Here is a 24,218-nt window from a genome sequence, read left to right as displayed (position 1 = left end):
ACCGCCATTCACTGTGATCATGGCTGATCATCCACAATCAGTACCCTGTTCCTGCCTTCTCCCCATATCCCTTGACTCCGCTTTCTTAAAGAGCTCTATCTAACTCTTTCTTGAAAGAATCTAGAGAATTGGCTTCCACTGCCTTCTGAGACAGAGCATTCCACAGAACCACAACCCTCTGTGTGAAGAAGTTTTTCCTCAACTCCGTTCTAAATGGCCTATCCCTTATTCTTAAACTGTGGCCTCTGGTTCTGGACTCCCCCAACATCAGGAACATGTTTCCTGCCTCTAGCGTGTCCAATCCCTTAATAATCTTATATGTTTCAATCAGATCCCCTCTCATCCTTCTAAATTCCAGTGTGTACAAGCCCAGTCGCTCCAATCTTTCAACATATGACATTCCTGCCAGCCCTGGAATTAACCCAGTGAACCTACGCTGCACTCCCTCCATAGCAAGAATGTCTTTCCTTGGGGAGAGGGGAATCATGGGTGGGAAAAGGGGAAAGGAGATGGGAAGGAGCGGGAATCCCCAGGGAGACATTCTGTAATGATCAATAAACGGACTGTTTGAAATCAAATGACCTTGCCTAGTGTCTCAGGGCTGGGTGTGTCTGCACCCGCGCCAACACCGCACCCTTGGCATTCCTTCTTTGTCACCTGTCCCACACCCCTCCCCTGGAACTCCACCTTTGCCACTGCCAATATCCTTTGCTCAAGCCAGATTTTCAAGCTCGCTCTGCAATCCATGTTGAAAAATACAGTACCATGCAAAAGTCTTAGGTACCCTAGCTATATAGTGTACTATGTAGTGTTTATAGCTAGGCTGCCTAAGACTTTTGAACAGTTGAAAGATCTTCCCTTCTCGTGAGCTGTTGTGATGTATCAGAATGGAAAAGACTCTGAGGAATTTGAATCTTGATACAGTGTCCTTCAGAGCCAGTGCTTGTCATTATTCATACACAACTATACCAATTGCTGCTAATCTTCTAAAGTGGTACCTACTAAAGGCAAGCCCGTACAGGGCCCAAATCCATTGTAACCTATGTCAAGTTATGACCTAGAAACACAGGAACTTAAGGGAAGAAATAACAACCAGCAAAAACTTTACCTTCATTGCTTTTAGTGTAAGTGACACCATGAGGATGAAGTGAATAAGGTTGGAGAGCAAAATTCATCAGGTGAACGACAATGACGTCACCTTGTTCTGCCTTTATAATTGGTCCCAGAAATCCCAGCCATTCGGGCTTCTTAATCTCCTTGGTGTAATCACCGTCAGTATACTCCATATACACAGCCTTCTTGTATACACTTCCTATCCTGGTCGAGTCACGTTTCAGGAATACTGAAGCATGCCTAAAAAATCACAAAGTAGAGCCTTTATAGACACCAGAGAGTCTGCTGGAAACCTTGAACAACACAAAATGCTGAAGAAACTGCCCAGGTCAGGCAGCATCTATAAAACAGAGTAAACAGTTGTGGCTTTCCACTAGCACTGGAAAGGAAGGGGGCAGAAGACAGGAAAAGAAGGTGGAGGGGAGAGGGAGCAGTACACAGGTGAAGTAGGCCCTTTATCTGAGGACACCAAGGAGGAAACCATTTGCAATTGGAGAATCTGTCAGTGCTCCAACCATTCCAAAGCCACTGACAGCTAATGATGATTATGCCATCCATTTTTCTCCAGTCCTAAATGACATAAAAGATGGCGGTGCGCATGGACGCAGCAGCTCCTCGGGGAGTGATAAGTGTACCTAGTGTTTGTTCTGTTTGTCCTAGACGCATAACATACAGTCAGAATATGCTCGTTAACATCAGGGCATACTATGTCAGAAAAACTGACGAGTTCTGGTGTGACATGGACAGTTTATGCTGCTACGGACTACTATCCGCTACCAAGCCGGCTGCTTCCCGAGGGAGGAGGAAACGAAAGCGCTGTGAGAGAAGACAAAGGAGGGGTAAGAGGGCCGGCATCCATGCTAGGCTAAAAGCTAACCCCACCAGGCCAGCGGTATCGTCCCTCCTGCTCTCAAATGTCCGCTCCATCGACAACAAGCTGGATGAGCTGCGTCTGCTGAGAGAAACACGCAAGGAATTTAAGGACTGCTGTGTGTATGTCTTAACGGAATCCTGGCTCCACGACAACATACCGGACGCGGCGATACAGCTAGAGGGAATGACGTCGTTTCGTGTGGACAGAGAGGCAGCTAGCTCCGGTAAGAGCCGAGGAGGAGGTCTGTGTGTTTATATAGACAAAGACTGGTGTAGACGCTACTGTAGCTGCTAAACACTGCTCACCGCTGGCTGAATTTCTCATTGTGAAACGACGGCCGTTCTATCTGCCGAGGGAATTCACCATCATGCTTGCGGCAGCTGTTTACGTAGCTCCCAGTGCCAATGCGAAGGCTAATGCTAACGAAGCACTGGGAGGCCTACATGAAGCCCTCAGTGAGCTACTGACTACACATCCTGAGAGCTTTGTGGTGATTGCTGGGGACTTTAACCACACCAGCTTAATGACAATGTTCCCCAAATTCCTGCAATATGTGGATTTCAAAACCAGGGGAGACAACACACTGGACTTGGTTTATACCAACACACCACAGGCATACAAAGCAGCCCCGCCCCCATCTTGGCCACTCTGACCACATATCTGTCATGTTAACACCAGCATATAAACCACTGCTTAAATGTGTGAGAGCAGAGAAAAGACAGAGAAGGGTCTGGCCAAAAGGAGCAGCCTCAGCACTACAAGACTGCTTTTTGCACACAGACTGGGACATATTCAAAACAGCAGCCTCCTGTGATGACCATACAGACATTGAGGAGTATGCGGAGGCAGTAATCAGCTACATAGCCAAATGCACGGAGGATGTCACTGTGATGAAAACTTTCACCGCACGTGTTTATAAAAAGCCATGGATGACAACAGAGGTGTGTTCACTACTGAAGGCCTGTGACACAGCCTACAGATCGGGGGACAGGAGTGCGCTTCGCTCAGCCAGGTCTGCACTTTAACTAGGGATCAGGAAAGCGAAAAGGGCCTACGCGGGCAAAATACACGGACACTTCTGTGACACAGGTGACACCAGACAGATGTGGCAGGGAATTACAGCTCTGAGTCTACAAGATCAGGCAGAAAACTGATGACAGCAACGGCTCTCTTCCAGGCAGGCTGAACAATTTCTTTGCCTGCTTCGAAGCATTAAACACTATAGCAAGGGGGACAGCCAGTCCCTTTTTACCATCTGACCAGCCGGCTCCAATCACTGAGCGAGAGCAAACACGGAGGACCCTTGCCAGGGTCAACCCACGAAAAGCGGGAGGTCCCGACAACATCCCTGGGCGTGTGCTCAAGGAATGCACTGATGTATTAGCAGATGTCCTGACAGACATTTTCAACATCTCCCTTAGTCAAGCCATTGTCCCCAGATGCTTCAAAACCTCCACAATCATCCCTGTAGCAAATAAATCAGTTGCAACCTGTCTGAACGATTACTGTCCCGTTGCCCTGACCCCCATAGTGATGAAATGTTTTGAACGGCTTGTCAAGCCTCATATCACAGCCAGCCTCCCCTCATCGCTGGATCCTCTGCAGTTTGCTTATCGTCCAAATCGCTCTACAGAGGATGCAATATCCACCACGTTGCACACAGTTCTCTCTCACTTGGACAACAAAGACACTTATGCCAGAATCCTGTACATTGATTTCAGTTCAGCGTTCAATACCATCATCCCGTAGAGACTAGTGGAGAAATTGTTGCTGCTTGGCCTTAACACTGCCATGTGTCGCTGGATTCTGGATTTCTTGACAGAGAGACCACAGTCAGTCCGTGTTGGTAGGAACGTCTCTGACTCCATCACACTGAGCACTGGATCCCCACAAGGCTGTGTGCTTAGTCCATTGCTGTTTACACTGCTAACACATGACTGTACAGCCAGATTCAAGGAGAACCTGATCATTAAATTTGCAGATGATACCACAGTGGTGGGGCTCATCAGCAAAAGTGATGAAACTATGTACAGGGAGGAGGTCAAACACCTAGAGAGCTGGTGCAGTGATAACAACTTGATGCTTAATGTCACCAAAACCAAGGAGATGATCGTCGATTTCAGACTGTCTCAGCCTGAGCACACACCCCTCAGCATCAGCGGCTCCACAATGGAGAGAGTGGGAAACATCAAGTTCCTTGGGGTGCAGATCTCGGACAATCTCACCTGGTCCAGGAACACCACTGGGATTGTGAAACGGGCCCAGCAGAGATCGCACTTTCTGAGGAAGCTTAAACAAGCATCACTCCCCACTAACATCTTAACTACATTCTACAGAGGCGTGGTTGAGAGTGTGCTGACCTTTTGCATCACAACCTGGTACTCCAGCTGCAGTGCTGTTGACAAAAAAGCCTTGCAGAGGGTGGTTAGGGGAGCAGAGAAGGTTACTGGGGTCTCCCTACCTTCTGTCCAAGACCTCTTTCAGAGTCGATGCCTCCAGAAGACACGGTACGTCATTAAAGACCCCTCACACCCTCTCCATGAACTGTTCGTTCTTCTGCCATCAGGCAAACGTTACAGGAGCATCAAAACTAAAACCACAAGGCTACTAAACAGCTTCCTCCCACAGGCAGTCAGACTGCTAAATAGCTGCTCTACCTGACTCTGCTTTGGACACTTTTAACTTGCACTGGACACTTACAACTTGATTTTAACTGACATGTGGCTGTTGTGTTTTACTATTTATTGTTATGTTTATTATTTAGTGTTGCATTTGTTATGTTATGATTGCACTGCCCCTGAGAAACGCTGTCTCATTCTGCCCTGCAGAGCTGATGTACGATTAGAATGACAATAAAGTATTTTGAATCTTGAATCTTGAATCAATATGGAAACAGCCCTTTGGCCCAACATATCCATGCTGACCATTGCGCCAATTTATAATAGTTCCATTAACTTGCATTAGGTCTAAGACCTTCTGTGTGTTGGCGGTATAAGTGCTTTTTAATATGGTTCATGAAATTTGTGAAATTACTTGATTCAGGTGTTGTTGCACTGAAGGGAAGCAGAGCAACTAGTGCCCAAGCCCTGATAACTGGATAATCTGTGCTTGTGAAGGTTTTGGTTGGGCAGCAAATGGTAGGACTCTCTCCTTTCACCAAAGCTAGAAAATTTCTACGGATTTACTGAAGGGAACATTCTAGCTGGTTACATCTCTGTCTGATACGGGGGTACCAATGAACAGGATCAGAGAGAGCAGCAAAACATTGTAAATCCAGCCAGCTCCACCATGGGCACTAGACTTCCCACCACCATGAGCATCTTGGAAAGGTGATAGCTCTAAAAGGTGGCATCCATCATGAAGGATGCTCACCATCTGAGACATGCCCATTCTCATTATTTCCATCAGGGAGGAGGTACAGGATCCTGAAGACACACATCAACCTTTTAGGAACAGCTTCTTTCCTTGTGCCATCAGATTTCTGAACAGTCCATGAGAATTGACTTACTATTTTGCACTCTTTTTGCAGGACTTATTTTTATATATTTCTTCTTGTAACTTACAGTATTATTTTATGTATTGTGCTGTGCTACCTCCACAAAACAATAAATTTCACAACATATGTCAGTGATCATGAACCTGATTCTGAATCTGTTTCCTAAAAATGGTTGCAGAAGCTTTTAGATCCCATTGAGAGGCCGTTCCCTTAGCAGTTTATGCAAGAGGCATCAGACAATGCAACACTCCCAAATCCGGGACCTCCCAGAGCCACCTGTAATTAGTAAACACAAACACAGACATCCCACCCTGCAAAAGCTCATTTCAGGGAGGCAGCACCATCAATTTGCGGGAGACTTCCGGGAGAGGTGGGATGTCTGCAATAGAGTAGCTCCTTAGCAGCCGGCCAGCTAGTTTAAATAACGTTAGCTATGCTAATGAATGAATGACACCTGTTAAACTCACCTCAACATGACTCTTACAGTCTTAACCCACCATGGGCAATAGAAAAGTCACTGTTGCAAACAGTGCAGCGAGAAACACTGTCATTATTTTGAGCCCTATTAGGCAGGGGTACACTTTAGGGTAGTCTGGGGTGACGTACGTTTTATATTTTCTTTTTTGGAACACTCTGCTACTCTGACTTTTTTTGGAACTCTCTCGCTCTCTCTCTCGTTTGTGGTCGCTCTCACTCACGCTTGCTTTCTTGCTCTTGCGCTCGCTCTCTCGCTCTTTCTCGCGCGTTCTTTCACGCTCGCTCTCAAAAAAAATCTATTTCCAGGACATTGTATATAATTTGCGGGCATCAGGGAGCCACTATTAATATGCGGGAGACTCCCGGAACTTCCGGGAGAGGTGGGATGTCTGCAAACAGTTCTTTGCGGACTTGGTCCCATACGCTTGGAACTGTACACGTGTACTTGACTTAGGCCTGTGTATTGGCACCCACACTCAGGCTCATGTGTACCGAAGGAGAGCGGGTCCCTGGGTACACACGGGTCCAGAATCACGACTTGATTGGAGCCATGTTTCTGTGCCAGTACTCAAGCGTGCTGGACTTAGATACTCATGGAAGATGGACCCTTAACCTCATAATCTGCCATGTCATGGCCTTGCACCTTTTTGTCTGCCGGCACTGCAATCCTCTGTAACTGTAACACTCCCCCACCATCGGTAGCATCTACAGGAGACGCTGCCTCAAGAAGGCAATATCTATCACCGGAGATCCCCACCATGCCATCTTATAGAAGCACCATCAGCCAGGAGGTACAAGTGTGAATAAAGGGGGTCTTTTCTGGTTGGCTGCCAATGACTAGTAGTGGTTCTCATGGATCAATATTGAGACTGCAAATTTTCACATTGTTTGTCAATGATTTGGATAATAGAATTGATGGCTTTGTGGCAAAATTTGTAGGTGATACCAAGATAGGTGGAGGGGTAGGTAGTGCTGAGGAAGTAACGTGATTGCAGCAGGACTTAGACAAATTGGAAGAATGGGCAGAAAAGTAGCAGATGGAATACAGTGTTGGAAAATGTATGATAATGCATTTCAGTAAAAGGGGCAATAGTGCAGACTATTATCTAAATGGGGAGAAAGTTCAAACATCAGAGGTACAGCGGGACTTAGGGGTCCTCGTGCAAGACTCCCAGATGGTGAATTTACAGGTTGGAGCATCAAAGGATATGGCGAGAAGGCAGGTGTAATGTGTTGAATGGGGTTGAAACAGGAACAGCCATGATGGAAAAGCGGAACAGACCGAATGGGCTGAATGGCCTAATTCTGCTCTTAAGTCTTATGGTCTTATGGTCTAAGCTTGAAGGGCATGAAGGGATATAAGGGGAAGGCAGGAGATCGGGGCCGAGAGGAAAAAATGGATCAGCCATGATGAAATGGCATACTCGATGGGCCAAATAGCCTAATTCTGCTCCTATGGTTTTATTCTCCAAGCCCCACACAACCAGGTTCAAGAATACTTACTTCCTCTCAAACACTTAGTTCTTAAACCAACTGTCAAAACCCAAGTCACTGCAGTTTAGCAACACTATGACCACTTTGCATTAAAATGAACATTGTTTCTTTTCTTTTGTCTCCTCTCTTGTAAAAATTGTGTATAATTTATAATGTTTTTCTTGTGAATGCAACTTATATGATGCTTAGTGTCTGTGATGCTGTTGCAACTTTTCCCTTGCCACTATGCTCACATGTACTGTGCATGTGACAATGAACTCAACTTCGACTTTGATAAACTGATGATATGAGAAAATGAATCACAAACTGAATCCTCCTGGGACACCAGGTGGCACCGTTGAGCCCTCTGGAGATGTCGTGGGCTTATCAACGAAACGTCAAAGAAGGAGGGTGCCCACCTGATGACCCCGATGACGTACCTACCCTCCCTCCTCGTCACCACTCCAAACCCACGGCCAACATCGAGAGTGCCGACTTACCATAGGGATTGAAACATCAAGTCCTAGTAGCTCTACTGCAACTGAGCATACATGTATTTGTGAATATGACTATAAACTTGACTTTGACTTTATTCTGCTTTTCTTATTGTTTCTCCCTTGTACTGCCAAGATGAACTGTATGGATGGGACACAAAACAAAGCTTTTCACTGTAGCTTGGTGCATGAGGCAATGATAAAACGATTTACCAACTTACTGGTGTGCATGCTTGCAGCCAAAATTGGGCTGTATAGCAGCTAGACTGACTATCAGCTCCTGGAGCAGAAGTTGTCAGTCAGGATATATCTCAGTGCTAACTGGTCACACCCCTCGCCCTAGCCCACCTAACACCACCCCTCAGAAGTATTTCTGCACCAAAACCTGAAGCTCTTTGTTACCTCCATCTATCACCTCCCACCCGTCTCTCCCCTTCCTGACTCAGCCTGCCTGTTAGGGCTTATTCTGGAGTTAGGGAATGTAGCTAATATTAATTTCAACAGCAACTAATCTTCAGATCTGAATATGGATTGTAGATTGAGTTTAAAATGCAGATCAGAGCAATGGTGTCCCTGGAGCCGCAGACTGAAGTCAATTTCAAACCAAGAAAGCCTCATTCACCTGAGATGTCTGCGTGTGCATGAATGCAGCTCAGAGACAACAATGATTAGCATTCATTTTGAGTGTTTGGAGTGTTGTTGAGAAGATCCAGCATGTGAAAATTACATGTAATTCAAAGGAAGCATTGTGGATTCATTGTAACCATAGAATTGTCCTGCCATTAGCTTTGAGCTTTAGCATATAAAAAAGTCATATGATATTGGATCAGGGAGCCTCTTCTTCCAAGAGTGTCTCCAGTATGACACCTGCTTGTTTTGCAGAATAAAGCCTTTGCTATCCACCAGCTTCAGTGTCTCTCTGGTGAGTTCATTCACAGTCACAACATTGCCTATCGACTTCTCCTCACCAGGATCCACTTCTCGCTTGCCAGCTCTTGCCTCTCCCTCCCCCTTCACTGATTTATACTGGCTCTCTGTCCACTTCTCTGTTAGTCCAGACAAAGGGTCATGCCCCAAAATGTCAGCTGCCTATCTCTGTCCACAGGTATTGTCTGCCACTGACTTCCTCAACCAGTTTATTCTTTGAAGCTCCTGCACTCTCTTGTGCCTTCACACTGAGCTGTGGGGTAATTCATTGCTTCACTCATACCCATGGAGAATAAGGACGCATGCCATGTTCTGACAGAGCAGTGTTGTAATGTTACCTCTGAAAGGAGTATACTGGTTGGCCATTGCCCTGCACGTGACCGCAAGAAACAGCAGAGAGTTGTGGACACAGCACAGCACATACCCAAAAGTAGCCACCCCTCTACGGGCTCTGTCTATACTTCTCGTTGCCTCAGTAAATCAGCCAGCATTATCAAAGACATCACCCACTTCAGCCATTCTTTCTTTGCCCCTCTCTCATTGGGCAGAAGATACTAAAAGCTGAAAGCACGTACCACCAGGCTCAAGGGCAACTTCTATCCCATTGTTATCAGATTCTTGAATGGACTCTCGTATGATAAGATAGGATCTTGACCTCACAATCTACCTCATTATAACAGTGCACTTTGTTGTTTACCTGTGCTGTACTTTGTAGCTTTCACACTTTATCCTGCATTGTTATTGTTCTACCTCAATACACTGCATAGTGTTTGATCTGTGAGAACAAAATGCAAAACAAGCTTTTGACTGTATCTGGGTACATGTGACAATAATAAACCAATAGGAACACTATTGTATCATCCCATTAGCATCCTTATTTGTGGGGAGACAAGATGACTGCTAGATAAGGTACCAATAGATCTCCTACATGTTATCTTGGAAGGAGTGGGACTGAAGAATGTGTACAGAGCATTCTTGGGATTCAAGTCCATTGATATGAGGTGGAATTTTGGGATCCAAGTCCATAGCTCCCTGAAAGTAGTAATGCCAACAGAGAGAGTGGTAAAGAAGGCATTTGGTGTGCTTGCTTTTGCTTCTTGTGGCACAGGTATAACAGTTCAGAAGTCATGTGGCAGCTGTGTAAAACTCTGTTTAAGCTGCAAGTCTGTTCCCATCACTGGAAAGATATAGAGGCTTAGGAGAGGGTTCAAAAGCGATTTACCAGGATGCTGTCCGAGTTGGAAGGTATAAGCTATAAGGGAAGGTTGGGCAGACTTGGATTGTTTTTTCTGAAGTATCAGAGGCTGGAGACAGTCCTGATAACAGCTATAGGAGGCATAGGTCGGTCAGAACCACTTATTTCCCAGGAAAGAGATGTCAACCCACTAGAGAACAGATGTTTAAGGTGAGAGGGGGAAGGTTAAAAGGGGATATGAGGGGCACATTTTTTTTTTACAGAGAGAGAGATAGATGCCTGGAGCAGACTGCCAGGGGGAGTGATGGAAGCAGGCACATTTGCAGAGTTCAAGAGGCCTCTAGATAGAGAATGAACATGCGGGGAATGGAGCATACAGATAATGGTGTGGACAGAAGGAGTTAGTTAATTTGGCATCGTGCTTAGCACAGACATCATGGGCGAAAGAACCTGTCCTGAGCTGTACTGTTCTATGTTCTTTGTAAGTGATGAGACTAACTTGGGACCTCCAGTTCTAGACTGTCCAGCCTGTGAAAAAGGCTACCTTGTCTATGCCCCTCATAATTTTACAAACCTTTGTAAGGTCACTCTGCAGCCTCCTGCACTCCAGTGAGAGCACTCCCAGCCTACACAATCCCTCTTTGTAACTTAACCCCTCTATTCCCAGCTGAGTGAAGCTTTTGTGCACTCTCTCTGATGCTACAGAACTATGCACCATATTCCAAATCTATCCTAACTAATATACAGCTATAACATAATATCACAACTCTTACGGACAATGGCCTTGCCTATTAAGACAAGCAAGCTAAATGCCTTCATACCCTACCTACCTGTGTCACCATTTTCAGGGAGCTATGTACTTGTACCAAAAGTTTCTCTGTACATCAACAATTCTAAGGTGTTAGCTGTTTTCCATATACATCCAGCCAGCACTAAAAAACCAAAATGCACAACCCTGTACTTCACTGGATTAGATTCTATCTGCCACTATTCCATCCAAATTTCCAGCTGCAAAAAATGAATCATAAGATGACTCATATAACATAACTTGCCAATAAGTTTACTTTGAACTTTGAACTTTGATCCATGTGCCTCCATATTCTTAGGCAACTATCCTTGCTATCTGCGACTTTATGTCATCAGTAGGTTTACCTATCAGATTGCGACATTCTTATCCAAATCATTTATGTGTACGACAAACAACAATGATTCCAGTGCTAATTCCTGTGTTATACCACTGTTTACAGACTTTAACTATCAGAGAGAGTTTTACAATAAGAAAGTCAACCCTTCACCACAACCCTTTGCCTCCTATCACCAAACCAATTTTGGACCAGTTTACCAAAGCATCTTGGATACTGTATACCGTAACTTTTCAGATCAACCTATCATATGGGATTTTGTCAAGAAGCTTACTTTGAGATTTACTTCTGGTTCTAGACAACCCAACCAGAGGAAGTATCCACTATCTCTCTTGTGAATTCCAAGGGGAGTAGTGTTATTACAACCTGTTTGCCCTGGGAGTACTGACTGATTTTTTTTATTTAATTATTTACGGGATGTGGGTGTTGCCAGCTAAACCAACATTTATTGCCCATCCCTAGTTGCCCTTGAGAAGGTGGTGACGAGCTGTCTTCTTGAACCACTGCAGTCGCTGAGGTGTAGGTACACCCACAGTGCTGTTAGGGAGGGAATTCCATGATTTTGACCCAACGACAATGAAGGAACAGCGATATGTTTCCAAGTCAGGATAGTGAGTGACTTGGAGGGGGATTTCCAAGTGGTGGTATTTCCAGGTATCTGCTATTCTCGTCCCTCTAGATGGTAGTGGTCATGGATCTGGTAGGTGCTACCTTAGGAACTTTGGTGCATTCTTGCAGTGCATCTTGTAGATAGTACACTCTGCAGCAACTGTTCATCAATTTGTGTTCCTGGCAAACTGGAATCATTTCTTTTCAAATCTTTTTAGTTATATTATACAAAAGAAATAACACGAGTACATTGAAGTAACAACACTTACAATGTCTCAAAAAAGACATTATCTTAAAGATTGAAAAAAAATTTGTGATAACAAAAAAAACCTAATTTCTCTAGTAGAAATAGTAAAGGAGCAATGCACAAGGAATTACATCACTTCAAGTGCATCTTATGCAGAACTTGCATATGTTGCATCATTGCAACTCACCAGGAATGCCTGCTGAGATTTCCAGAGGAATGCAAAATAGCCAAAAAAGCTGAAAATTGTGATTTGTTCCGGAAGGAATCATTTTCCACTTGCTCTACGCATAAATAACATTATTGTCGCTTCAGATTTCCAAATCAAAGGTTCCACATTCTCATTTGGAAGTATGAAAGTAAAACCTCTGAATTTCTTCTATAACATACTGACCAATAAATTCACTCTTTACAGTGTGGTCTAACCAATTTTGTTTGCATATTTAACATTACGCTGATTTCTAGTTTTATCTGTGGGCAAATTAAATACCAGTCTGGTTTGCTTTCTTTAAGACCTTATCAACCTAATCATTACTTTTAGCAATCTTGATATCAGTACTCATTTTGGTATTTAATTTCTAAAGAATACTTCATCATTTCCTAACATCTTATCTCACATTTTCCTTAATTCCACACTGCAAAACCTTCCTGTTTTTTTTTTTGGATTTTATATCCAGGAGAAAAAAAGTAATTGTTCCAAGTATTGCACAAGGGAGTGATGGTCTTTTCCAGTGGGAGCTTTCTTCACTAGTCAATAAGTAAATGATCTCCTGTGACTCACTGTTGTCCTGGGGAAGCAAAATCATTTGAGGGAATGAATAGTTAGCAGATTAATAATGTGTTGAAGAGATTACAAAATTAGACTAGATGAGACCACTTGGCAAAAGCAAGCCTATGTGGCTCACGGTGTCAGAATATGTGTGGTATTTAACTATTGTAACCCAGCCACTGAGATTGTAGAAATCACACCTTCTCCTACACATTGCTGTTTTACTCTCTGCTTTAACTGTTGAACTCGTAACACTGACATCCAGTGCACTTCAGAGCTGTGCAGCAACCAATGCAACAGCCTGTGACTGAGCCGGCCAGATTGAATTGTTTCACAAGACCACAATGAACACTTCATGATGATTAACCAATGGAAAGCAGTTGATCAACAGCAAAGAAAAATACCAGGAGAGAAGCACAGCTTGTTTTGTTCATGAGTTTAAATGCAAATCCATGTTGTTCCTGCCTGTGCTACCTTCTACAGAATAGGAGCAGGGGAAACAGAAGCCAGGGACAGCCAGGTGATGCTCAAGAGCTGTTCCACTACCTTGTAAAAGATTTGATTTATTTGCCACATGCACATCAAAATATCAAAACATACAGTGAAATGTATTATTTCTGTCAAACACTAACACCGTCCAAGGATATGTTGGGGTAGCCCACGAGTGTTGCCACACTGCTAGCGCCAACGTAACGTGTCCACAACTTACTAACCCAAACCAGTGTGTCTTTGGAATGTGGGAGGAAACCAGAGCACCCGGAGGAAACCCACGTGATCACAGGAAGGATGTACAAACTCCTTACAAGCAGTGGCAGGAACTGAACATGGGTTGCCAGCATTATAAACTGCTGTGCAAACCTACGCCCTCCTGAGATAATGGTTAATCTGATTTCTGGTTCAGTGCAATGTTCTTGCCCAGACCCTATTGTTCACTTCACCAATAGACTGCAGCCACGAATATACTCAGGATAGAACGTCCACTGTGGCTGAATATTCTAAGGTAAAGTGAAGGGTCTTTCTTCCTCTCAACCCAAAATGACTATCCAGAGACTTGTTCGAGTCTCTCCAACATGGGGAAACAACCCTCTGTATTTAACTGGTTAAGTTTACACATTTCAAACCTCTCAGTTTCTTAATTTCCAGAATCTAACTGGAAGATTAGCACAAGCATCACACAGTCACTTTCACTCTGTCGGATCTAAATTGTACAGCCTGGCTTTGTCTGCCAGCAAATTTTTCACACATTCACAATGGTGGATGTTCTGTCCTTCTCCTTTTTTTGTTCATTCCTACTCACTCGTCCTTGTCGATCTTCGTGCCAGCAATGATGTTTTTCCCACTTGGAGCGTAATTCCATTCAACTTCACGAATTGCAAAGTAATATTCGCGGGTTAAGGCCATCGAACTGGCACTGAAACATAGCGAGAGGAAGCAAACAGCTAGTGCCGACTTCATATCTGGCAGGTATTGAACAGTGGAGAAGAGCTAAGTGAATCCCTTAAAAAATACAGAGTGGCCTCATTTGTAAGAGGAGGACTGTCTGGTTGATCTGACCAATTAGAATGGGGAGGATTGCTAAATAATGCTGGTTTTGTAATCTCAGTGAGCAGGAGTTGTTCCTCCAACGAATCTGCATTCTGACAGACCTGGGTAATCTACTAGTGATTTTTCGTGACCTGGGGCACATCGGTCACAGCAGCTGTACATCACTCAATGTGTGACGGCTGAGCAGACTTTCTAACCGCAAACAGAACATTCCCTTGTGCAATAGCTAGACCAATATTTGTCTTTTCAGTGACATGAAGAACAGAAACAAGCCTTTGACCCTTCATGCATTCCTACTCCATTCTATTGGATCATAAGACCATAAGACATGGACACATAATTAGGCCAGTCAGCCCATTGAGTCTGCTCTGCCATGGCAGAGCATTGAGTTTGCTGTTCTATCATGGCAAATTTATTATCCCTCTCAATCCCATTCTCCTGTCTTCTCCCCATAACCTTTGATGCTCTTACTCATCAAGAACCTATCAATCTTGGCTTTAAATATATCCAATGACTTGGCCTCCACAACTGTCTTTGGCAATGAATTCCATAAATTCACCACCTTTGGCTAAAGAAATTCCACCTCATCTCTGTTCTGAAGGAACACTATTCTGAGGCTGTGCTGTCTGGTCCTAGATTCCCCCACTATAGAAGCATCCGCTCCATGACTTACGATGTGTTTATTTTATTAATTTGTCTTTGATCCATATCTTTTAATGTCCTTAGCCATCAAAAACAGCCCCAGTCTTGAATGCCTTAATGATTCTAAACTTTTGAGGGAGAGTAAAGCTTGGCACATGATCACAATCTGCCAGCATCCCACTGGGTAGTGGAGAAAGGGTGAAGGGTGACTCAATCTCCTATGTTCATGCATTCTGTGCCTTTCAGGCAACCTCCAACTTCACAGCATCACTATCCCTTGGTATGGCATCTACCTTCAGAGGCTGCAGAACAGTCATTCGTGACAGGAAGGGCCTGCTCCTGGGGGGCTCTTGATATTAACACTGAGCCCTCACATTAGGTAAACTAGCGATAAGGAAATCTCCTTCCCTACTTCTGAATTCAGGCCATTCATTACTTTCTTACTTCTAGTATCTCATCTGAATGTTTTGCTCACTTGAACCCACCCACTGTCCTCTGACTGTCCCTTTTTGTTTGTTAACTCTTAGAAACATAGAAACATAGAAAATAGGTGCAGGAGTAGGCCATTCGGCCCTTCGAGCCTGCACCGCCATTTATTATGATCATGGCTGATCATCCAACTCAGAACACCGCCCCAGCCTTCCCTCCGTACCCCCTGACCCCCGTAGCCACAAGGGCCATATCTAACTCCCTCTTAAATATAGCCAATGAACTGGCCTCAACTGTTTCCTGTGGCAGAGAATTCCACAGATTCACCACTCTCTGTGTGAAGAAGTTTTTCCTAATCTCAGTCCTAAAAGGCTTCCCCTCTATCCTCAAACTGTGACCCCTCGTTCTGGACTTCCCCAACATCGGGAACAATCTTCCTGCATCTAGCCTGTCCAATCCCTTTAGGATCTTATACGTTTCAATCAGATCCCCCCTCAATCTTCTAAATTCCAACGAGTACAAGCCCAGTTCATCCATTCTTTCTTCATATGAAAGTCCTGCCATCCCAGGAATCAATCTGGTGAACCTTCTCTGTACTCCCTCTATGGCAAGGATGTCTTTCCTCAGATTAGGGGACCAAAACTGCACACAATACTCCAGGTGCGGTCTCACCAAGGCCTTGTACAACTGCAGTAGTACCTCCCTGCTCCTGTACTCAAATCCTCTCGCTATAAATGCCAGCATACCATTCGTCTTTTTCACTGCCTGTTGTACCTGCATGCCCACTTTCAATGACTGGTGTATAATGACACCCAGGTCACGTTGCACCTCCCCTTTTCCTAATCGGCCACCATTCAGATAATAATCTGTTTTCCTATTTTTGCCACCAAAGTGGATAACTTCACATTTATCCACATTAAATTGCATCTGCCATGAATTTGCCCACTCACCCAACCTATCCAAGTCACCCTGCAATCCTCTTAGCATCCTCCTCACAGCTAACACTGCCACCCAGCTTCGTGTCATCCGCAAACTTGGAGATGCTGCATTTAATTCCCTCATCCAAGTCATTAATATATATTGTAAACAACTGGGGTCCCAGCACTGAGCCTTGCGGTACCCCACTAGTCACGGCCTGCCATTCTGAAAAGGTCCCGTTTATTCCCACTCTTTGCTTCCTGTCTGCTAACCAACTCTCCACCCACACCAATACCTTACCCCCAATACCGTGTGCTTTAAGTTTGCACACTAATCTCCTGTGTGGGACCTTGTCAAAAGCCTTCTGAAAATCCAAATATACCACATCCACTGGTTCTCCCCTATCCACTCTACTAGTTACATCCTCAAAAAATTCTATGAGATTCGTCAGACATGATTTTCCTTTCACAAATCCATGCTGACTTTGTCCGATCATTTCACCACTTTCCAAATGTGCTGTTATCACATCTTTGATAACTGACTCCAGCAGTTTCCCCACCACCGACGTTAGGCTAACCGGTCTATAATTCCCCGGTTTCTCTCTCCCTCCTTTTTTAAAAAGTGGAGTTACATTAGCCACCCTCCAATCCTCAGGAACTAGTCCAGAATCTAACGAGTTTTGAAAAATTATCACTAATGCATCCACTATTTCTTGGGCTACTTCCTTAAGCACCCTGGGATGCAGACCATCTGGCCCTGGGGATTTATCTGCCTTCAATCCCTTCAATTTACCTAACACCACTTCCCTACTAACATGTATTTCGCTCAGTTCCTCCATCTCACTGAACCCTCTGTCCCCTACTATTTCTGGAAGATTATTTATGTCCTCCTTAGTGAAGACAGAACCAAAGTAATTATTCAATTGGTCTGCCATGTCCTTGCTCCCCATAATCAATTCACCTGTTTCTGTCTGCAGGGGACCTACATTTGTTTTTACCAGTCTTTTCCTTTTTACATATCTATAAAAGCTTTTACAGTCCATTTTTATGTTGCCTGCCAGTTTTCTCTCATAATCTTTTTTCCCCTTCCTAATTAAGCCCTTTGTCCTCCTCTGCTGAACTCTGAATTTCTCCCAGTCCTCAGGTGAGCCACTTTCTCTGGCTAATTTGTATGCTTCTTCTTTGGAATTGATACTATCCCTAATTTCTCTTGTCAGCCACGGGTGCACTACCTTCCTTGATTTATTCTTTTGCCAAACTGGGATGAACATTTGTTGCAGTTCATCCATGCAACCTTTAAATGCTTGCCATTGCATATCCACCGTCAATCCTTTAAGTGTCATTTGCCAGTCGATCTTAGCTAATTCACGTCTCATACTTTCAAAGTTACCCCTCTTTAAGTTCAGAACCTTTGTTTCTGAATTAACTATGTCACTCTCTATCTTAATGAAGAATTCCACCATATTGTGGTCACTCTTACCCAAGGGGCCTCTCACGACAAGATTGCTAATTAACCCTTCCTCATTGCTCAAAACCCAGTCCAGAATAGCCTGCTCTCTAGTTGGTTCCTCGACATGTTGGTTCAAAAAACCATCCCGCATACATTCCAAGAAATCCTCTTCCTCAGCACCTTTACCAATTTGGTTCACCCAATCTACATGTAGATTGAAGTCACCCATTACAACTGCTGTTCCTTTATTGCACACATTTCTAATTTCCTGTTTAATACCATCTCCGACCTCACTACTACTGTTAGGTGGCCTGTACACAACTCCCATCAGCGTTTTCTGCCCCTTAGTGTTATGCAGCTCTACCCATATCGATTCCACATCCTCCCAGCTAATGTCCTTCCTTTCTATTGCGTTAATCTCCTCTCTAACCAGCAATGCTACCCCACCTCCTTTTCTTTCATGTCTATCCCTCCTGAATGTTGAGCTCCCATCCCTGGTCACCCTGGAGCCATGTCTCTGTGATCCCAACTATATCATAATCATTAATAACAATCTGCACTTTCAATTCATCCACCTTATTACGAATGCTCCTTGCATTGACACACAAAGCCTTCAGGAGCTCTTTTACAACTCTCTTAGCCCTTATACAATTATGCTGAAAAGTGGCCCTTTTTAATGCTTGCCCTGGATTTGTCGGCCTGCCACTTTTACTTTTCTCCATAGTACTTTTTGTTTCTACCCTCACTTTACACCCCTCTGTCCCTCTGCACTGGTTCCCATTCCCCTGTAGTGAACTAACCTCCTCACGCCTAGCCTCTTTAATTTGATTCCCACCCCCCAACCATTCTAGTTTAAAGTCACCTCAGTAGCCCCCGCTAATCTCCCTGCCAGGATATTGGTCCCCCTAGGATTCAAGTGCAACCCGTCCTTTTTGTACAGGTCACGCCTGTGCCAAAAGAGGTCCCAATGATCCAAAAACTTGAATCCCTGCCCCCTGCTCCAATCCCTCAGCCACGCATTTATGCTCCACCTCATTGCATTCCTGCTCTCACTGTCGCATGGCACAGGCAGTAATCCCGAGATTACTACCTTTGTGGTCCTTTTTCTCAACTTCCTTCCTAGCTCCCTATATTCTCCTTTCAGGACCTCATCCCTTTTCCTACCTATGTCATTGGTACCTATATGTACCACGACCTCTGGCTCCTCACCCTCCCACTTCAGGATATCTTGGACACGATCAGAAATATCCCGGACCCTAGCGCCAGGGAGGCAAACTACCATCCGGGTCTCTGGACTGCGTCCACAGAATCGCCTATCTGACCCCCTTACTATCGAGTCCCCTATCACAACTGCCCTCCTCTTCCTTGCCCTACCCTTCTGAGCTACAGGGCCGGACTCTGTGCCGGAGGCACGGCCACTGTCGCTTCCCCCAGGTAAGCTGTCCCCCCCAACAGTACTCAAACAGGATTACCTGTTGTTAAGGGGCACAGCCACCGGGGTACTCCCTATTACCTGACCTTTCCCCTTCCCTCTCCTAACCGCGACCCACTTGTCTGCCTCCTGTGGCCCCGGTGTGACCACCTGCCTGCAGCTCCTCTCTATCACCTCCTCACTCTCCCTGACCAGACGAAGGTCATCGAGCTGCAGCTCCAGTTCCGTAACGCGGTCCCTAAGGAGCTGCATCTCGATGCACTTGGCGCAGATGTAGACCTCCGGGAGGCTTGTAGACTCCAGGGCCTCCCACATCCGGCACTGAGAATAGCAAACTGCCCTCACACTCATACTGCCCCTCTCCTCAAATAACAACAGAAAATGAATGCCAAACCTCCCTTGCCTCGCCTGTTTCCGCCTAAGCCCGTTGAGCCGAAGCCCTTAAGTCTTCACTCTGCTCCCGGCTCACTCCGCAGCCCGCAAACTCCGCTGTCCGCTCTATGAGGCTCTGTTCCTTTTAAATCTGCCACGCTGCGCTGCCTGACGTCACACACCTGCACAGTCCCGCCTCTCAGAACGCCGTTGGAGAAAAAAAAAATAACAAAAATTTCAAAAATGTCTTTCTCGGCACTCCCACTCAGACTCTCAGACTCCTTCTTCGAATCAAACCCGATTGCCCTTTCCTTGTCTCCGTCCTGACCTCCAGGGTTGTTTGTGTGGAGTTTGCATGTTCTTCCTCTGAAAACATGTTCCTGTCAGTGCTCCTGTTTCATCCCACGTGGAATGTGGAGGGAGTAAAGTGGGATTTGTGTAGGATCAGAGTAAATTGATGCTTGATGTGCAGTATGGACTCGATGGGCTGAAAGGCCTGTGACTCTATTTCTGTCTTATAAACCTTCCCAAAGGCGCCTTTGACTGCCCCTTTGCTTGCAATCTCTTGCCTCATTTTCTACCTGCCTCTTGTATCCGCAGTTATCAAGGTGCGGTCTCCTCTGAACTTGTGCCTGTTTCCTCTGCAGCTTCAATCGCTCTTGGCACAGATCTAAGCAAAGTTACAAGGCAACAGTTTCTATGGTCATGACTATAGTGCATTATCATATTCTGACACAGATTTTTAAGCAGAGTTTTGTAACCAAATTAATTGATGTGTGGAAAGTTAGGTAGAAAAACTAGAGATGGATTGGTAGGAGTATAGTTGGAAAATGTTGTTTTATTTTTCACATAATAATGTGACTATACAGTCTAATAGAGGTGTTGAGGTATTTTGTCTTAGTAGGAAATAAAATGTAAAACAAAATAACAGTATGCTGAGACAAATTCTAAAGATTAATGATTAGCTTTATTTGTCACGTGTACATCAAAGCATTGAAACGAACAATGAAACGTGTTGTTTGTGTCAAAATCAAATCAGCGAGGATTGTGCTGGGCAGTTGGCAGAAGTCGTCATGCTTCTGGTGCCAACATAGCATGCCCACAAATCACTAGCCCTAACTGTAAAAATATGGGATGACGGAGGAAAAGCATGCGGTCACAGGGACAATGTACAACCCCCTTACAGACAGCCTCAAACCCTGAGTTTACAGGCTAGTACGGTAAGCTTGCACAACACTGTTACCGTGCTGTCTGAAATTAATAAGTTTCAAATGGTGTTTTTCAGTAAAACTCCAACTGTAGTATGTGTATCTGGAGAAATGGAGGCAGTAACAAGACACATTCCTCTGTGAACATTCCTCACTAACTGGTAAACAGATAAGAGAGTGAAGTCAATTGATCTGTTGCTGCTGGTGTGGTCTTAAAAGGGACCATTGTCTCAAGAAGACATACCAAGGCCAACTGAATAAGGTAGAGTGCCATCACTACTTTATTTAAGAGGAATGGGTTGGGTACCTTTTGGGTTGTGGTTGGTCCATTGAGGCAATGTGGATGATGATTTACTAATCTCTCGAAAGAGGGTATTTAAGCGTGGACTCAAAAGGTAAAAGGCAATCACTCAGCCAACAGTATATCAAAGTGGATCCTTCATGCTGACGTTCGCTTAACACCTTAAACAGCTTGAAGAGAAAAAAACATGAACATGATCGAGGTATACAGAATTATGAGGGGTATAGGTTGGGTAAATGCAAGCATACTTTTCCACTGAGGTTGGTTGGAACTACAACCAGAGGTCATGGGTTAAGGGTGAAAGGTGAAAAGTTTAAGGGGAACATGAGAGGAAGCTTCTTCACTCCGAGGGTCATGAGAGGGTGGAACGGGCTGCTAGCGCAAGTGGTGCATGCAAACTCAATTTCAACATTTAAGAGATGTTTGGATAGGTACATGGATGATAGGGGTGTGGGGGACTATGGTCCCGGTGCGGGTCAATTGGAATAAGCAGCTTAAATGGTTTTAGCATGGACTAGATGGGCTGAAGGGCCTATTTCTGTGCTGTACTTCTCTATGACTATCATGGCTCATACTGAGGAACCTTGTAAGTTAGGGGGAGGGGGAACGTTGATGCTTTGCTTCTGCTTGTGCTTGGGAAGAGGGAGGTGGGGGGGCTTTGGGGTTCTAATGTTTTTATGTCATTCGTTCTTTGGGGTTTTTCTTCTATTTTGTGGATGTCTGTGAAGAGTAACAATTTCAGGTTGGATACTGTATACATTCTCTGATATTAAATGGAACCATTGAACCATTGATTGACAAATCCATGGTCAGTAGAATGTTTGAGGAAGTAAGTCTTCTTTCTTTCATTATATTCTGATCTTTACGGTAATGTGATCCTGGGAAAAGTTTCAAACTTCATTCCAGCCCTGTTCTTTTGTGCTGAATAACCAGTACCTTCTAGCTGTTCGACTTCGAGTGGGAGGGTACCTGTTCCATTGACATTACAAACAGCTCTGTATTGAATCCTTTATGCTCTGCTTGCTCTGCTCATTAAAGTTTGAGACTGAGGGCCAACTGTACACAATATTCCTCCTGCACCAGAGATATGAGTTGTTGTCTAAACACTCATACAATCAGGGTATACAATCTACCTCAACTGAAGCTGCAGCCGCTGTTGAACTAAGCTTTAAGCCACTGGTGATATGTAAGGGCCTTTGTGATGTGACAATCCTCTGTGGCACTTGTAGCTCCATGGTCATTTATCAAAGGTAATTTGGCCATCAGACGCATCTGGTGCATGAGAACACTTTCACGCAGGCTGGGTAACGGGTCACCATGGCAAAAATTTAGCAGTCCTCTGGGCAGCATCCTGCATCTTTATGGGGTTCTGAGGTGAACGGTCACATCTGCCAGTATATTCCAGGTCCCCACCTTTTTCCGCACGTCTCCTTTGAACTTTTCCCTTCACTCTACCACAGACACGCATCTTCACCTACCACCTTCTCGCTAGCCTCCTTCCCCTCGCCCCACTTTTTTACTCTGGTGTCTTCCCCCTCTCATTTCCCTTCGATGTTGATGCATGCAATAGGCGTTGATGCAGGTGCAACCAGTAGGTGTTAATGCATGCAGTTGAACCTGCTGTTGGTGAATGTATTTGCACATTTTGTCATGAGTACTGCAAGAGTTTGAATTTTCTGCAATGGTGTCAAAAGGCTAAAGCAAAGTTCCAAGTAAATTTATTATCCAAGTGCATATACAACCCTGAGATTCATTTTCTTGCAGGCATACTAAATAAATGCCAGAGTGAAAGTTACTCTGATCTTTTCTGTTGTTTTCCTGCATTGAATGAAGATCATGTGGGGTCTTAATCATGTGTATGTGAAGAGATTGTTTCCTCATAGGAGATTCTAGAACTAGGAGGCGCTACTTATTTCCATATTTCCTTACGTTATGGGAGCAGGGCATTCAGTCCGTCAAATCTCTGAGATCCCTCACAGAATTCTCACCAGTCTTACTCCCATCAATTCTGTTCCCCTACTTATTTCTCCATTCCTGCTCTGACCTACAGGCCCACCAACCCCCAGTTCTTCTGAAACGCACCTACACCAGGGGGAATTAACTTGTTATCCTGCAAGTCTCTGGGACTTGGGAGGAAACTGGAGCATCAAAGGAAAATCCACATATTTAAAGCTAAATTAAAGTCAGACAAAGGCTGAACATCTTTCTGTCAGAGAGTCATGAGTCTTTGGGTGTATAGAAATGATTACAACGGCTATGTGAGGAAAAGCTGCTTTACTGATAAGAATAATTATGGCCAGAAACTGCCTGCCCACAGATGTGGCCAACGGTGCTTTCAAAATGTATTTGGATGAACACTTGCGAGACAGGTGCAGGGGCATAATGAATTCTCTGGGTCAGTGAGTGACGCCAGAAAGCATTGGGCTCTGAGGTTTTTAGAGCTCCTGGAATTGGTTAATTGTTTATTTGCTGACAGTTGTTAATCGTTTAGAGTTCCTTATGTTTTTCTCGAGCGACTCGCTCTTTGCAATGCGGTCTCCTGGTGCCTTCTGTTTAAGCTTGTTCAGTTTATTTTGATAGCCTCTGGGATTCTTGTATCATTTAAGCGGATGTCTGATTAGCACCAATCACGGGGTCCTGGTTTTGAGAATGTTAATTCTCACGGTGTCCCTTGGCCGAGCCATTGGTGTTCTTTTGGAATTACTATGAATAAACTCTTGTGACTGTCTCTATATCAAAAATCTGTCTTTCATGCACACTTGGGTTCCGATATTGCCAGAAGGGAACACATCATGAGGAGGGCAACAGATAACATTGCTCTATTAGGGGACAATGTGGACCCAGTGGACTGAATTGCTTCCTCTGAGTCTTCACAACTCTATGATTCCATACTCCATTCCACTCTGATGTTTCTTTCTGCCAAAGGCCTGAATAAAAAGCTGGGACACATGTGACCTGCAAGCATCCAGCTGTGTCTGAAAAAGGGAGATACAGTATCTGAGCAGGACAGATGTTAGAATTAAGGTCAGAACAATATTAAAACAGCAGAAACATTTATTTTTAAATCTCAGGAGTTTACCATTTCACTAACTCTATTGTCTGTAAATTG

General features: G+C 44.5%; 1 protein-coding gene across 1 annotated transcript in view; it reads right to left on the bottom strand.

The window, feature by feature from the left end:
* cp (ceruloplasmin) overlaps positions 1–14,283 on the bottom strand; it is a 67,384-nt gene extending 53,101 nt beyond the window's left edge. The window contains exons 1-2 of the mRNA XM_072254991.1: positions 14,111–14,283; positions 1,109–1,353 (exon numbers count right to left, since the gene is read on the bottom strand). Of these exons, the coding sequence (XP_072111092.1) occupies positions 1,109–1,353; positions 14,111–14,268 (403 nt within the window). The 5' untranslated portion in view covers positions 14,269–14,283. The remainder of the gene's footprint in view (positions 1–1,108; positions 1,354–14,110) is intronic.
* Positions 14,284–24,218: the final 9,935 nt, after the last annotated feature.

The sequence above is a fragment of the Mobula birostris genome, chromosome 4 (assembly GCF_030028105.1).
Source record: "Mobula birostris isolate sMobBir1 chromosome 4, sMobBir1.hap1, whole genome shotgun sequence".
Taxonomy (NCBI): domain Eukaryota; kingdom Metazoa; phylum Chordata; class Chondrichthyes; order Myliobatiformes; family Myliobatidae; genus Mobula; species Mobula birostris.
Note: the sequence above shows the minus strand (reverse complement) of the source record. Positions and strands in the feature narration are given on the sequence as shown.